Genomic DNA, 13,811 nt, shown 5'->3' with positions numbered 1-13,811 from the left:
TGTCAGCTGTCAGGGAGCCTGGGGTTGGCTGCCAGCTGTCAGGGAGCCTGGGGATGGCTGCCAGCTGTCAGGGAGCCTGAGGTTGGCTGTCAGGGAGCCTGAGGTTGGCTGCCAGCTGTCAGGGAGCCTGGGGTTGGCTGCCAGCTGTCAGGGAGCCTGGGGTTGGCTGCCAGCTGTCAGGGAGCCTGAGGTTGGCTGTCAGGGAGCCTGAGGTTGGCTGTCAGGGAGCCTGAGGTTGGCTGCCAGCTGTCAGGGAGCCTGGGGTTGGCTGTCAGCTGTTAGGGAGCCTGAGGTTGGCTGCCAGCTGTCAGGGAGCCTGGGGTTGGCTGTCAGCTGTCAGGGAGCCTGAGGTTGGCTGTCAGCTGTCAGGGAGCCTGGGGTTGGCTGCCAGCTGTCAGGGAGCCTGGGGTTGGCTGCCAACTGTCAGGGAGCCTGAGGTTGGCTGCCAGCTGTCAGGGAGCCTGAGGTTGGCTGCCAGCTGTCAGGGAGCCTGAGGTTGGCTGCCAGCTGTCAGGGAGCCTGAGGTTGGCTGCCAGCTGTCAGGGAGCCTGAGGTTGGCTGCCAGCTGTCAGGGAGCCTGAGGTTGGCTGCCAGCTGTCAGGGAGCCTGAGGTTGGCTGTCAGGGAGCCTGGGGTTGGCTGCCAGCTGTCAGGGAGCCTGAGGTTGGCTGTCAGGGAGCCTGGGGTTGGCTGCCAGCTGTCAGGGAGCCTGGGGTTGGCTGCCAGCTGTCAGGGAGCCTGGGGTTGGCTGCAGCTGTCAGGGAGCCTGGGGTTGGCTGCCAGCTGTCAGGGAGCCTGAGGTTGGCTGCCAGCTGTCAGGGAGCCTGAGGTTGGCTGCCAGCTGTCAGGGAGCCTGAGGTTGGCTGCCAGCTGTCAGGGAGCCTGAGGTTGGCTGTCAGGGAGCCTGGGGTTGGCTGCCAGCTGTCAGGGAGCCTGAGGTTGGCTGTCAGCTGTCAGGGAGCCTGAGGTTGGCTGTCAGGGAGCCTGAGGTTGGCTGTCAGGGAGCCTGAGGTTGGCTGTCAGGGAGCCTGAGGTTGGCTGTCAGCTGTCAGGGAGCCTGGGGTTGGCTGCCAGCTGTCAGGGAGCCTGGGGTTGGCTGTCAGCTGTCAGGGAGCCTGGGGTTGGCTGTCAGCTGTCAGGGAGCCTGAGGTTGGCTGTCAGCTGTCAGGGAGCCTGAGGTTGGCTGTCAGCTGTCAGGGAGCCTGAGGGTTGCTGTCAGCTGTCAGGGAGCCTGAGGTTGGCTGTCAGCTGTCAGGGAGCCTGAGGTTGGCTGCCAGCTGTCAGGGAGCCTGAGGTTGGCTGCCAGCTGACAGGGAGCCTGAGGTTGGCTGCCAGCCGTCAGGGAGCCTGGGGTTGGCTGTCAGCTGTCAGGGAGCCTGAGGTTGGCTGTCAGCTGTCAGGGAGCCTGGGGTTGGCTGTCAGCTGTCAGGGAGCCTGAGGTTGGCTGTCAGCTGTCAGGGAGCCTGAGGTTGGCTGCCAGCTGTCAGGGAGCCTGGGGTTGGCTGTCAGCTGTCAGGGAGCCTGAGGTTGGCTGTCAGCTGTCAGGGAGCCTGAGGTTGGCTGCCAGCTGTCAGGGAGCCTGGGGTTGGCTGTCAGCTGTCAGGGAGCCTGAGGTTGGCTGCCAGCTGTCAGGGAGCCTGGGGTTGGCTGCCAGCTGTCAGGGAGCCTGAGGTTGGCTGTCAGCTGTCAGAGAGCCTGAGGTTGGCTGCCAGCTGTCAGGGAGCCGGAGGTTGGCTGCCAGCTGTCAGGGAGTCTGGGGTTGGCTGTCAGGGAGCCTGAGGTTGGCTGTCAGCTGTCAGGGAGCCTGGGGTTGGCTGTCAGGGAGCCTGAGGTTGGCTGTCAGCTGTCAGGGAGCCTGGGGTTGGCTGCCAGCTGTCAGGGAGCCTGGGGATGGTTGCCAGCTGTCAGGGAGCCTGAGGTTGGCTGTCAGCTGTCAGGGAGCCTGAGGTTGGCTGCCAGCTGTCAGGGAGCCTGGGGTTGGCTGTCAGGGAGCCTGGGGTTGGCTGCCAGCTGTCAGGGAGCCTGAGGTTGGCTGCCAGCTGTCAGGGAGCCTGGGGTTGGCTGCCAGCTGTCAGGGAGCCTGGGGTTGGCTGCCAGCTGTCAGGGAGCCTGGGGTTGGCTGCCTGCTGTCAGGGAGCCTGGGGTTGGCTGCCAGCTGTCAGGGAGCCTGAGGTTGGCTGTCAGGGAGCCTGAGGTTGGCTGTCAGCTGTCAGGGAGCCTGGGGTTGGCTGCCAGCTGTCAGGGAGCCTGGGGATGGCTGCCAGCTGTCAGGGAGCCTGAGGTTGGCTGTCAGGGAGCCTGAGGTTGGCTGTCAGCTGTCAGGGAGCCTGAGGTTGGCTGCCAGCTGTCAGGGAGCCTGGGGTTGGCTGCCAGCTGTCAGGGAGCCTGGGGTTGGCTGCCAGCTGTCAGGGAGCCTGGGGTTGGCTGCCAGCTGTCAGGGAGCCTGAGGTTGGCTGTCAGGGAGCCTGAGGTTGGCTGCCAGCTGTCAGGGAGCCTGGGGTTGGCTGTCAGCTGTTAGGGAGCCTGAGGTTGGCTGCCAGCTGTCAGGGAGCCTGGGGTTGGCTGTCAGCTGTCAGGGAGCCTGAGGTTGGCTGTCAGCTGTCAGGGAGCCTGGGGTTGGCTGCCAGCTGTCAGGGAGCCTGGGGTTGGCTGCCAGCTGTCAGGGAGCCTGAGGTTGGCTGCCAGCTGTCAGGGAGCCTGAGGTTGGCTGCCAGCTGTCAGGGAGCCTGAGGTTGGCTGCCAGCTGTCAGGGAGCCTGAGGTTGGCTCTCAGCTGTCAGGGAGCCTGGGGTTGGCTGTCAGGGAGCCTGAGGTTGGCTGCCAGCTGTCAGGGAGCCTGAGGTTGGCTGCCAGCTGTCAAGGAGCCTGAGGTTGGCTGTCAGGGAGCCTGGGGTTGGCTGCCAGCTGTCAGGGAGCCTGAGGTTGGCTGTCAGGGAGCCTGGGGTTGGCTGCCAGCTGTCAGGGAGCCTGGGGTTGGCTGCCAGCTGTCAGGGAGCCTGGGGTTGGCTGCAGCTGTCAGGGAGCCTGAGGTTGGCTGCCAGCTGTCAGGGAGCCGGAGGTTGGCTGCCAGCTGTCAGGGAGTCTGGGGTTGGCTGTCAGGGAGCCTGAGGTTGGCTGTCAGCTGTCAGGGAGCCTGGGGTTGGCTGTCAGGGAGCCTGGGGTTGGCTGTCAGCTGTCAGGGAGCCTGGGGTTGGCTGCCAGCTGTCAGGGAGCCTGGGGATGGCTGCCAGCTGTCAGGGAGCCTGAGGTTGGCTGTCAGCTGTCAGGGAGCCTGAGGTTGGCTGCCAGCTGTCAGGGAGCCTGGGGTTGGCTGTCAGGGAGCCTGGGGTTGGCTGCCAGCTGTCAGGGAGCCTGAGGTTGGCTGCCAGCTGTCAGGGAGCCTGGGGTTGGCTGCCAGCTGTCAGGGAGCCTGGGGTTGGCTGCCAGCTGTCAGGGAGCCTGGGGTTGGCTGCCTGCTGTCAGGGAGCCTGGGGTTGGCTGCCAGCTGTCAGGGAGCCTGAGATTGGCTGTCAGGGAGCCTGAGGTTGGCTGTCAGCTGTCAGGGAGCCTGGGGTTGGCTGCCAGCTGTCAGGGAGCCTGGGGATGGCTGCCAGCTGTCAGGGAGCCTGAGGTTGGCTGTCAGGGAGCCTGAGGTTGGCTGCCAGCTGTCAGGGAGCCTGGGGTTGGCTGCCAGCTGTCAGGGAGCCTGGCGTTGGCTGCCAGCTGTCAGGGAGCCTGGGGTTGGCTGCCAGCTGTCAGGGAGCCTGAGGTTGGCTGTCAGGGAGCCTGAGGTTGGCTGTCAGGGAGCCTGAGGTTGGCTGCCAGCTGTCAGGGAGCCTGGGGTTGGCTGTCAGCTGTTAGGGAGCCTGAGGTTGGCTGCCAGCTGTCAGGGAGCCTGGGGTTGGCTGTCAGCTGTCAGGGAGCCTGAGGTTGGCTGTCAGCTGTCAGGGAGCCTGGGGTTGGCTGCCAGCTGTCAGGGAGCCTGGGGTTGGCTGCCAACTGTCAGGGAGCCTGAGGTTGGCTGCCAGCTGTCAGGGAGCCTGAGGTTGGCTGCCAGCTGTCAGGGAGCCTGAGGTTGGCTGCCAGCTGTCAGGGAGCCTGAGGTTGGCTGCCAGCTGTCAGGGAGCCTGAGGTTGGCTGCCAGCTGTCAGGGAGCCTGAGGTTGGCTGCCAGCTGTCAGGGAGCCTGAGGTTGGCTGCCAGCTGTCAGGGAGCCTGAGGTTGGCTGTCAGGGAGCCTGGGGTTGGCTGCCAGCTGTCAGGGAGCCTGAGGTTGGCTGTCAGGGAGCCTGGGGTTGGCTGCCAGCTGTCAGGGAGCCTGGGGTTGGCTGCCAGCTGTCAGGGAGCCTGGGGTTGGCTGCAGCTGTCAGGGAGCCTGGGGTTGGCTGCCAGCTGTCAGGGAGCCTGAGGTTGGCTGCCAGCTGTCAGGGAGCCTGAGGTTGGCTGCCAGCTGTCAGGGAGCCTGAGGTTGGCTGCCAGCTGTCAGGGAGCCTGAGGTTGGCTGTCAGGGAGCCTGGGGTTGGCTGCCAGCTGTCAGGGAGCCTGAGGTTGGCTGTCAGCTGTCAGGGAGCCTGAGGTTGGCTGTCAGGGAGCCTGAGGTTGGCTGTCAGGGAGCCTGAGGTTGGCTGTCAGCTGTCAGGGAGCCTGGGGTTGGCTGCCAGCTGTCAGGGAGCCTGGGGTTGGCTGTCAGCTGTCAGGGAGCCTGGGGTTGGCTGTCAGCTGTCAGGGAGCCTGAGGTTGGCTGTCAGCTGTCAGGGAGCCTGAGGTTGGCTGTCAGCTGTCAGGGAGCCTGAGGGTTGCTGTCAGCTGTCAGGGAGCCTGAGGTTGGCTGTCAGCTGTCAGGGAGCCTGAGGTTGGCTGCCAGCTGTCAGGGAGCCTGAGGTTGGCTGCCAGCTGACAGGGAGCCTGAGGTTGGCTGCCAGCCGTCAGGGAGCCTGGGGTTGGCTGTCAGCTGTCAGGGAGCCTGAGGTTGGCTGTCAGCTGTCAGGGAGCCTGGGGTTGGCTGTCAGCTGTCAGGGAGCCTGAGGTTGGCTGTCAGCTGTCAGGGAGCCTGAGGTTGGCTGCCAGCTGTCAGGGAGCCTGGGGTTGGCTGTCAGCTGTCAGGGAGCCTGAGGTTGGCTGTCAGCTGTCAGGGAGCCTGAGGTTGGCTGCCAGCTGTCAGGGAGCCTGGGGTTGGCTGTCAGCTGTCAGGGAGCCTGAGGTTGGCTGCCAGCTGTCAGGGAGCCTGGGGTTGGCTGCCAGCTGTCAGGGAGCCTGAGGTTGGCTGTCAGCTGTCAGAGAGCCTGAGGTTGGCTGCCAGCTGTCAGGGAGCCGGAGGTTGGCTGCCAGCTGTCAGGGAGTCTGGGGTTGGCTGTCAGGGAGCCTGAGGTTGGCTGCCAGCTGTCAGAGAGCCTGAGGTTGGCTGCCAGCTGTCAGGGAGCCGGAGGTTGGCTGCCAGCTGTCAGGGAGTCTGGGGTTGGCTGTCAGGGAGCCTGAGGTTGGCTGTCAGCTGTCAGGGAGCCTGGGGTTGGCTGTCAGGGAGCCTGAGGTTGGCTGTCAGCTGTCAGGGAGCCTGGGGTTGGCTGCCAGCTGTCAGGGAGCCTGGGGATGGTTGCCAGCTGTCAGGGAGCCTGAGGTTGGCTGTCAGCTGTCAGGGAGCCTGAGGTTGGCTGCCAGCTGTCAGGGAGCCTGGGGTTGGCTGTCAGGGAGCCTGGGGTTGGCTGCCAGCTGTCAGGGAGCCTGAGGTTGGGTGCCAGCTGTCAGGGAGCCTGGGGTTGGCTGCCAGCTGTCAGGGAGCCTGGGGTTGGCTGCCAGCTGTCAGGGAGCCTGGGGTTGGCTGCCTGCTGTCAGGGAGCCTGGGGTTGGCTGCCAGCTGTCAGGGAGCCTGAGGTTGGCTGTCAGGGAGCCTGAGGTTGGCTGTCAGCTGTCAGGGAGCCTGGGGTTGGCTGCCAGCTGTCAGGGAGCCTGGGGATGGCTGCCAGCTGTCAGGGAGCCTGAGGTTGGCTGTCAGGGAGCCTGAGGTTGGCTGTCAGCTGTCAGGGAGCCTGAGGTTGGCTGCCAGCTGTCAGGGAGCCTGGGGTTGGCTGCCAGCTGTCAGGGAGCCTGGGGTTGGCTGCCAGCTGTCAGGGAGCCTGGGGTTGGCTGCCAGCTGTCAGGGAGCCTGAGGTTGGCTGTCAGGGAGCCTGAGGTTGGCTGCCAGCTGTCAGGGAGCCTGGGGTTGGCTGTCAGCTGTTAGGGAGCCTGAGGTTGGCTGCCAGCTGTCAGGGAGCCTGGGGTTGGCTGTCAGCTGTCAGGGAGCCTGAGGTTGGCTGTCAGCTGTCAGGGAGCCTGGGGTTGGCTGCCAGCTGTCAGGGAGCCTGGGGTTGGCTGCCAGCTGTCAGGGAGCCTGAGGTTGGCTGCCAGCTGTCAGGGAGCCTGAGGTTGGCTGCCAGCTGTCAGGGAGCCTGAGGTTGGCTGCCAGCTGTCAGGGAGCCTGAGGTTGGCTGTCAGCTGTCAGGGAGCCTGGGGTTGGCTGTCAGGGAGCCTGAGGTTGGCTGCCAGCTGTCAGGGAGCCTGAGGTTGGCTGCCAGCTGTCAGGGAGCCTGAGGTTGGCTGTCAGGGAGCCTGGGGTTGGCTGCCAGCTGTCAGGGAGCCTGAGGTTGGCTGTCAGGGAGCCTGGGGTTGGCTGCCAGCTGTCAGGGAGCCTGGGGTTGGCTGCCAGCTGTCAGGGAGCCTGGGGTTGGCTGCCAGCTGTCAGGGAGCCTGGGGTTGGCTGCCTGCTGTCAGGGAGCCTGGGGTTGGCTGCCAGCTGTCAGGGAGCCTGAGGTTGGCTGTCAGGGAGCCTGAGGTTGGCTGTCAGCTGTCAGGGAGCCTGGGGTTGGCTGCCAGCTGTCAGGGAGCCTGGGGATGGCTGCCAGCTGTCAGGGAGCCTGAGGTTGGCTGTCAGGGAGCCTGAGGTTGGCTGTCAGCTGTCAGGGAGCCTGAGGTTGGCTGCCAGCTGTCAGGGAGCCTGGGGTTGGCTGCCAGCTGTCAGGGAGCCTGGGGTTGGCTGCCAGCTGTCAGGGAGCCTGGGGTTGGCTGCCAGCTGTCAGGGAGCCTGAGGTTGGCTGTCAGGGAGCCTGAGGTTGGCTGCCAGCTGTCAGGGAGCCTGGGGTTGGCTGTCAGCTGTTAGGGAGCCTGAGGTTGGCTGCCAGCTGTCAGGGAGCCTGGGGTTGGCTGTCAGCTGTCAGGGAGCCTGAGGTTGGCTGTCAGCTGTCAGGGAGCCTGGGGTTGGCTGCCAGCTGTCAGGGAGCCTGGGGTTGGCTGCCAGCTGTCAGGGAGCCTGAGGTTGGCTGCCAGCTGTCAGGGAGCCTGAGGTTGGCTGCCAGCTGTCAGGGAGCCTGAGGTTGGCTGCCAGCTGTCAGGGAGCCTGAGGTTGGCTGTCAGCTGTCAGGGAGCCTGGGGTTGGCTGTCAGGGAGCCTGAGGTTGGCTGCCAGCTGTCAGGGAGCCTGAGGTTGGCTGCCAGCTGTCAGGGAGCCTGAGGTTGGCTGTCAGGGAGCCTGGGGTTGGCTGCCAGCTGTCAGGGAGCCTGAGGTTGGCTGTCAGGGAGCCTGGGGTTGGCTGCCAGCTGTCAGGGAGCCTGGGGTTGGCTGCCAGCTGTCAGGGAGCCTGGGGTTGGCTGCAGCTGTCAGGGAGCCTGAGGTTGGCTGCCAGCTGTCAGGGAGCCGGAGGTTGGCTGCCAGCTGTCAGGGAGTCTGGGGTTGGCTGTCAGGGAGCCTGAGGTTGGCTGTCAGCTGTCAGGGAGCCTGGGGTTGGCTGTCAGGGAGCCTGGGGTTGGCTGTCAGGGAGCCTGGGGTTGGCTGTCAGCTGTCAGGGAGCCTGGGGTTGGCTGCCAGCTGTCAGGGAGCCTGGGGATGGCTGCCAGCTGTCAGGGAGCCTGAGGTTGGCTGTCAGCTGTCAGGGAGCCTGAGGTTGGCTGCCAGCTGTCAGGGAGCCTGGGGTTGGCTGTCAGGGAGCCTGGGGTTGGCTGCCAGCTGTCAGGGAGCCTGAGGTTGGCTGCCAGCTGTCAGGGAGCCTGGGGTTGGCTGCCAGCTGTCAGGGAGCCTGGGGTTGGCTGCCAGCTGTCAGGGAGCCTGGGGTTGGCTGCCTGCTGTCAGGGAGCCTGGGGTTGGCTGCCAGCTGTCAGGGAGCCTGAGATTGGCTGTCAGGGAGCCTGAGGTTGGCTGTCAGCTGTCAGGGAGCCTGGGGTTGGCTGCCAGCTGTCAGGGAGCCTGGGGATGGCTGCCAGCTGTCAGGGAGCCTGAGGTTGGCTGTCAGGGAGCCTGAGGTTGGCTGCCAGCTGTCAGGGAGCCTGGGGTTGGCTGCCAGCTGTCAGGGAGCCTGGCGTTGGCTGCCAGCTGTCAGGGAGCCTGGGGTTGGCTGCCAGCTGTCAGGGAGCCTGAGGTTGGCTGTCAGGGAGCCTGAGGTTGGCTGTCAGGGAGCCTGAGGTTGGCTGCCAGCTGTCAGGGAGCCTGGGGTTGGCTGTCAGCTGTTAGGGAGCCTGAGGTTGGCTGCCAGCTGTCAGGGAGCCTGGGGTTGGCTGTCAGCTGTCAGGGAGCCTGAGGTTGGCTGTCAGCTGTCAGGGAGCCTGGGGTTGGCTGCCAGCTGTCAGGGAGCCTGGGGTTGGCTGCCAACTGTCAGGGAGCCTGAGGTTGGCTGCCAGCTGTCAGGGAGCCTGAGGTTGGCTGCCAGCTGTCAGGGAGCCTGAGGTTGGCTGCCAGCTGTCAGGGAGCCTGAGGTTGGCTGCCAGCTGTCAGGGAGCCTGAGGTTGGCTGCCAGCTGTCAGGGAGCCTGAGGTTGGCTGCCAGCTGTCAGGGAGCCTGAGGTTGGCTGCCAGCTGTCAGGGAGCCTGAGGTTGGCTGTCAGGGAGCCTGGGGTTGGCTGCCAGCTGTCAGGGAGCCTGAGGTTGGCTGTCAGGGAGCCTGGGGTTGGCTGCCAGCTGTCAGGGAGCCTGGGGTTGGCTGCCAGCTGTCAGGGAGCCTGGGGTTGGCTGCAGCTGTCAGGGAGCCTGGGGTTGGCTGCCAGCTGTCAGGGAGCCTGAGGTTGGCTGCCAGCTGTCAGGGAGCCTGAGGTTGGCTGCCAGCTGTCAGGGAGCCTGAGGTTGGCTGCCAGCTGTCAGGGAGCCTGAGGTTGGCTGTCAGGGAGCCTGGGGTTGGCTGCCAGCTGTCAGGGAGCCTGAGGTTGGCTGTCAGCTGTCAGGGAGCCTGAGGTTGGCTGTCAGGGAGCCTGAGGTTGGCTGTCAGGGAGCCTGAGGTTGGCTGTCAGCTGTCAGGGAGCCTGGGGTTGGCTGCCAGCTGTCAGGGAGCCTGGGGTTGGCTGTCAGCTGTCAGGGAGCCTGGGGTTGGCTGTCAGCTGTCAGGGAGCCTGAGGTTGGCTGTCAGCTGTCAGGGAGCCTGAGGTTGGCTGTCAGCTGTCAGGGAGCCTGAGGGTTGCTGTCAGCTGTCAGGGAGCCTGAGGTTGGCTGTCAGCTGTCAGGGAGCCTGAGGTTGGCTGCCAGCTGTCAGGGAGCCTGAGGTTGGCTGCCAGCTGACAGGGAGCCTGAGGTTGGCTGCCAGCCGTCAGGGAGCCTGGGGTTGGCTGTCAGCTGTCAGGGAGCCTGAGGTTGGCTGTCAGCTGTCAGGGAGCCTGGGGTTGGCTGTCAGCTGTCAGGGAGCCTGAGGTTGGCTGTCAGCTGTCAGGGAGCCTGAGGTTGGCTGCCAGCTGTCAGGGAGCCTGGGGTTGGCTGTCAGCTGTCAGGGAGCCTGAGGTTGGCTGTCAGCTGTCAGGGAGCCTGAGGTTGGCTGCCAGCTGTCAGGGAGCCTGGGGTTGGCTGTCAGCTGTCAGGGAGCCTGAGGTTGGCTGCCAGCTGTCAGGGAGCCTGGGGTTGGCTGCCAGCTGTCAGGGAGCCTGAGGTTGGCTGTCAGCTGTCAGAGAGCCTGAGGTTGGCTGCCAGCTGTCAGGGAGCCGGAGGTTGGCTGCCAGCTGTCAGGGAGTCTGGGGTTGGCTGTCAGGGAGCCTGAGGTTGGCTGCCAGCTGTCAGAGAGCCTGAGGTTGGCTGCCAGCTGTCAGGGAGCCGGAGGTTGGCTGCCAGCTGTCAGGGAGTCTGGGGTTGGCTGTCAGGGAGCCTGAGGTTGGCTGTCAGCTGTCAGGGAGCCTGGGGTTGGCTGTCAGGGAGCCTGAGGTTGGCTGTCAGCTGTCAGGGAGCCTGGGGTTGGCTGCCAGCTGTCAGGGAGCCTGGGGATGGTTGCCAGCTGTCAGGGAGCCTGAGGTTGGCTGTCAGCTGTCAGGGAGCCTGAGGTTGGCTGCCAGCTGTCAGGGAGCCTGGGGTTGGCTGTCAGGGAGCCTGGGGTTGGCTGCCAGCTGTCAGGGAGCCTGAGGTTGGGTGCCAGCTGTCAGGGAGCCTGGGGTTGGCTGCCAGCTGTCAGGGAGCCTGGGGTTGGCTGCCAGCTGTCAGGGAGCCTGGGGTTGGCTGCCTGCTGTCAGGGAGCCTGGGGTTGGCTGCCAGCTGTCAGGGAGCCTGAGGTTGGCTGTCAGGGAGCCTGAGGTTGGCTGTCAGCTGTCAGGGAGCCTGGGGTTGGCTGCCAGCTGTCAGGGAGCCTGGGGATGGCTGCCAGCTGTCAGGGAGCCTGAGGTTGGCTGTCAGGGAGCCTGAGGTTGGCTGTCAGCTGTCAGGGAGCCTGAGGTTGGCTGCCAGCTGTCAGGGAGCCTGGGGTTGGCTGCCAGCTGTCAGGGAGCCTGGGGTTGGCTGCCAGCTGTCAGGGAGCCTGGGGTTGGCTGCCAGCTGTCAGGGAGCCTGAGGTTGGCTGTCAGGGAGCCTGAGGTTGGCTGCCAGCTGTCAGGGAGCCTGGGGTTGGCTGTCAGCTGTTAGGGAGCCTGAGGTTGGCTGCCAGCTGTCAGGGAGCCTGGGGTTGGCTGTCAGCTGTCAGGGAGCCTGAGGTTGGCTGTCAGCTGTCAGGGAGCCTGGGGTTGGCTGCCAGCTGTCAGGGAGCCTGGGGTTGGCTGCCAGCTGTCAGGGAGCCTGAGGTTGGCTGCCAGCTGTCAGGGAGCCTGAGGTTGGCTGCCAGCTGTCAGGGAGCCTGAGGTTGGCTGCCAGCTGTCAGGGAGCCTGAGGTTGGCTGTCAGCTGTCAGGGAGCCTGGGGTTGGCTGTCAGGGAGCCTGAGGTTGGCTGCCAGCTGTCAGGGAGCCTGAGGTTGGCTGCCAGCTGTCAGGGAGCCTGAGGTTGGCTGTCAGGGAGCCTGGGGTTGGCTGCCAGCTGTCAGGGAGCCTGAGGTTGGCTGTCAGGGAGCCTGGGGTTGGCTGCCAGCTGTCAGGGAGCCTGGGGTTGGCTGCCAGCTGTCAGGGAGCCTGGGGTTGGCTGCAGCTGTCAGGGAGCCTGAGGTTGGCTGCCAGCTGTCAGGGAGCCTGAGGTTGGCTGCCAGCTGTCAGGGAGCCTGAGGTTGGCTGCCAGCTGTCAGGGAGCCTGAGGGTGGCTGCCAGCTGTCAGGGAGCCTGAGGTTGGCTGTCAGGGAGCCTGGGGTTGGCTGCCAGCTGTCAGGGAGCCTGGGGTTGGCTGCCAGCTGTCAGGGAGCCTGGGGTTGGCTGTCAGCTGTCAGGGAGCCTGAGGTTGGCTGCCAGCTGTCAGGGAGCCTGAGGTTGGCTGTCAGCTGTCAGGGAGCCTGAGGTTGGCTGCCAGCTGTCAGGGAGCCTGAGGTTGGCTGCCAGCTGTCAGGGAGCCTGAGGTTGGCTGCCAGCTGTCAGGGAGCCTGAGGTTGGCTGTCAGCTGTCAGGGAGCCTGGGGTTGGCTGCCAGCTGTCAGGGAGCCTGAGGTTGGCTGTCAGGGAGCCTGGGGTTGGCTGCCAGCTGTCAGGGAGCCTGGGGTTGGCTGCCAGCTGTCAGGGAGCCTGGGGTTGGCTGTCAGCTGTCAGGGAGCCTGGGGTTGGCTGTCAGCTGTCAGGGAGCCTGAGGTTGGCTGCCAGCTGTCAGGGAGCCTGAGGTTGGCTGCCAGCTGTCAGGGAGCCTGAGGTTGGCTGCCAGCTGTCAGGGAGCCTGAGGTTGGCTGCCAGCTGTCAGGGAGCCTGAGGTTGGCTGCCAGCTGTCAGGGAGCCTGAGGTTGGCTGTCAGCTGTCAGGGAGCCTGGGGTTGGCTGTCAGCTGTCAGGGAGTCAGACGGCTGAGTGGACAGCACTCAGGATTCATAGTCCTGATGTTCCGGGTTCGATCCCCGGCGGCGATCACAAATGGGCAGAGTTTCTTTCATCCTGGTGCACCTGTTCACCTAGCGGTAAATAGGTATACCTGGGAGTTAGACAGCTGCTACGGGCTGCTTCCTGGGGGTGGAGGCCTGGTCGAGGACCGGGCCGCAGGGACGCTAAGCCCCGAAATCATCTCAAGATAACCTGGTCGAGGACTGGGCCGCGGGGACGCTAAGTCCCGAAATCATCTCAAGGTAACCTGATCGAGGACCGGGCCGCGGGGACGCTAAGTCCCGAAATCATCCCAAGGTAACCTGGTCGAGGACCGGGCCGCGGGGACGCTAAGTCCCGAAATCATCTCAAGATAACCTGGTCGAGGACTGGGCCGTGGGGACGCTAAGTCCCGAAATCATCTCAAGGTAACCTGGTCGAGGACCGGGCCGCGGGGACGCTAAGTCCCGAAATCATCTCGAGATAACCTATCAATGTCCAACAATTTATTTATGAGTTTTTGTATTTTTCCTTTGTTTCTCATCTGATTTTGTTGTGGCTTCTACATCTTTGAGAATGTATTTTCATTATGCGTTCATTTTCATTGAATGGCGTTTCGTTAAATTCAACGCTGGGTGTTTATTTGACGTAACGATGTGTAGTTTACTCTAAGTTATATTGCAGCTTTAGCAATATGCATTTTATCTTCTTGAGGTTATCTTGAGTTGATTTCGGGGCTTTAGTGTCCCCGCGGCCCGGTCCTCGACCAGGCCTCCACCCCCAGGAAGCAGCCCGTGACAGCTGACTAACACCCAGGTACCTATTTTACTGCTAGGTAACAGGGGCATAGGGTGAGAGAAACTGTGCCCATCGTTTCTCGCCGGCGCCCTGGATTTAACCCGGGACATCAGGATCACGTGTCCAGTGTGCTGTCCGCTCGGTCGGATCATATTCGAGTGTATGTGTAATATAGCATAGATTATCCAGTGTATAATCTATCCAGTGGGAGCCTGTCAGCCGAGCGGACAGCACGCTCGACTTGTGGTCCTGGGTTCGATCCCAGGCGCCGGCGAGAAACAGCGGGCAGAGTTTCTTTCACCCTATGCCCCTGTTAGCAGTAAAATAGGTACCTGGGAGGTAGTCAGCTGTCACGGGCTGCTTCCTGGGGGTGGAGGCCTGGTCGAGGACCGGGCCGCGGAGACTAAAAAAAAAAAAAAGACCCGAAATCATCTCGAGATAACCTCAAGTATCAGTCTTATATACTGTATATACTTACCTATAGCATAAGAAAATATTACTGTATGTTGTGACTTAGTTCATAAGTGGTATAAACTAACTTATAAAACATTGCCACTTTCCTTTCAGATCTCGTTCTCGGAGCCGATCAAGGTCGCGTTCCCATTCTAGGTCACGATCCCGAACGCATTCTCGTTCTCGATCACGTTCTCGCTCACCGTCTCGGTCACGCAGTCGTTCTCATTCAAGGTTAGTAGCTTGTGTTATTTGCGAGACTGGTCGTCATGACTTCATGCAACTGAACTGTTGGGTTTTCATCAGGGGTCAGATTCACGAAGCAGTTACGCAAGTACGTACGAACGTGTGTATCCTTCCACAATCTTTGACGGCTTTGGTTACATTTATTAAACAGTTTACCAGCATGAAAACTTGCCAATCAACTGTTGTTATTGTTATAAACAGCCTCCTGGTGCTTCGGAGCTC

The 13,811-nt window shown here is 63.8% G+C and overlaps 1 protein-coding gene across 3 annotated transcripts in view; it reads left to right on the top strand.

Annotated features, from left to right (window-relative positions):
* Window positions 1-13,811, top strand: part of LOC123748291 (serine/arginine-rich splicing factor 4) — an 83,227-nt gene that overhangs the window by 55,286 nt on the left and 14,130 nt on the right. For all 3 annotated transcript variants that reach the window (XM_069305466.1, XM_069305467.1, XM_069305468.1), the window contains exon 7: window positions 13,458-13,577. In XM_069305466.1, the coding sequence (XP_069161567.1) occupies window positions 13,458-13,577 (120 nt within the window). The remainder of the gene's footprint in view (window positions 1-13,457; window positions 13,578-13,811) is intronic.

The sequence above is a fragment of the Procambarus clarkii genome, chromosome 55 (genome assembly GCF_040958095.1).
Source record: "Procambarus clarkii isolate CNS0578487 chromosome 55, FALCON_Pclarkii_2.0, whole genome shotgun sequence".
In the NCBI taxonomy this organism is placed as follows: domain Eukaryota; kingdom Metazoa; phylum Arthropoda; class Malacostraca; order Decapoda; family Cambaridae; genus Procambarus; species Procambarus clarkii.
This window is presented reverse-complemented; position numbering and strand designations above follow the sequence as displayed.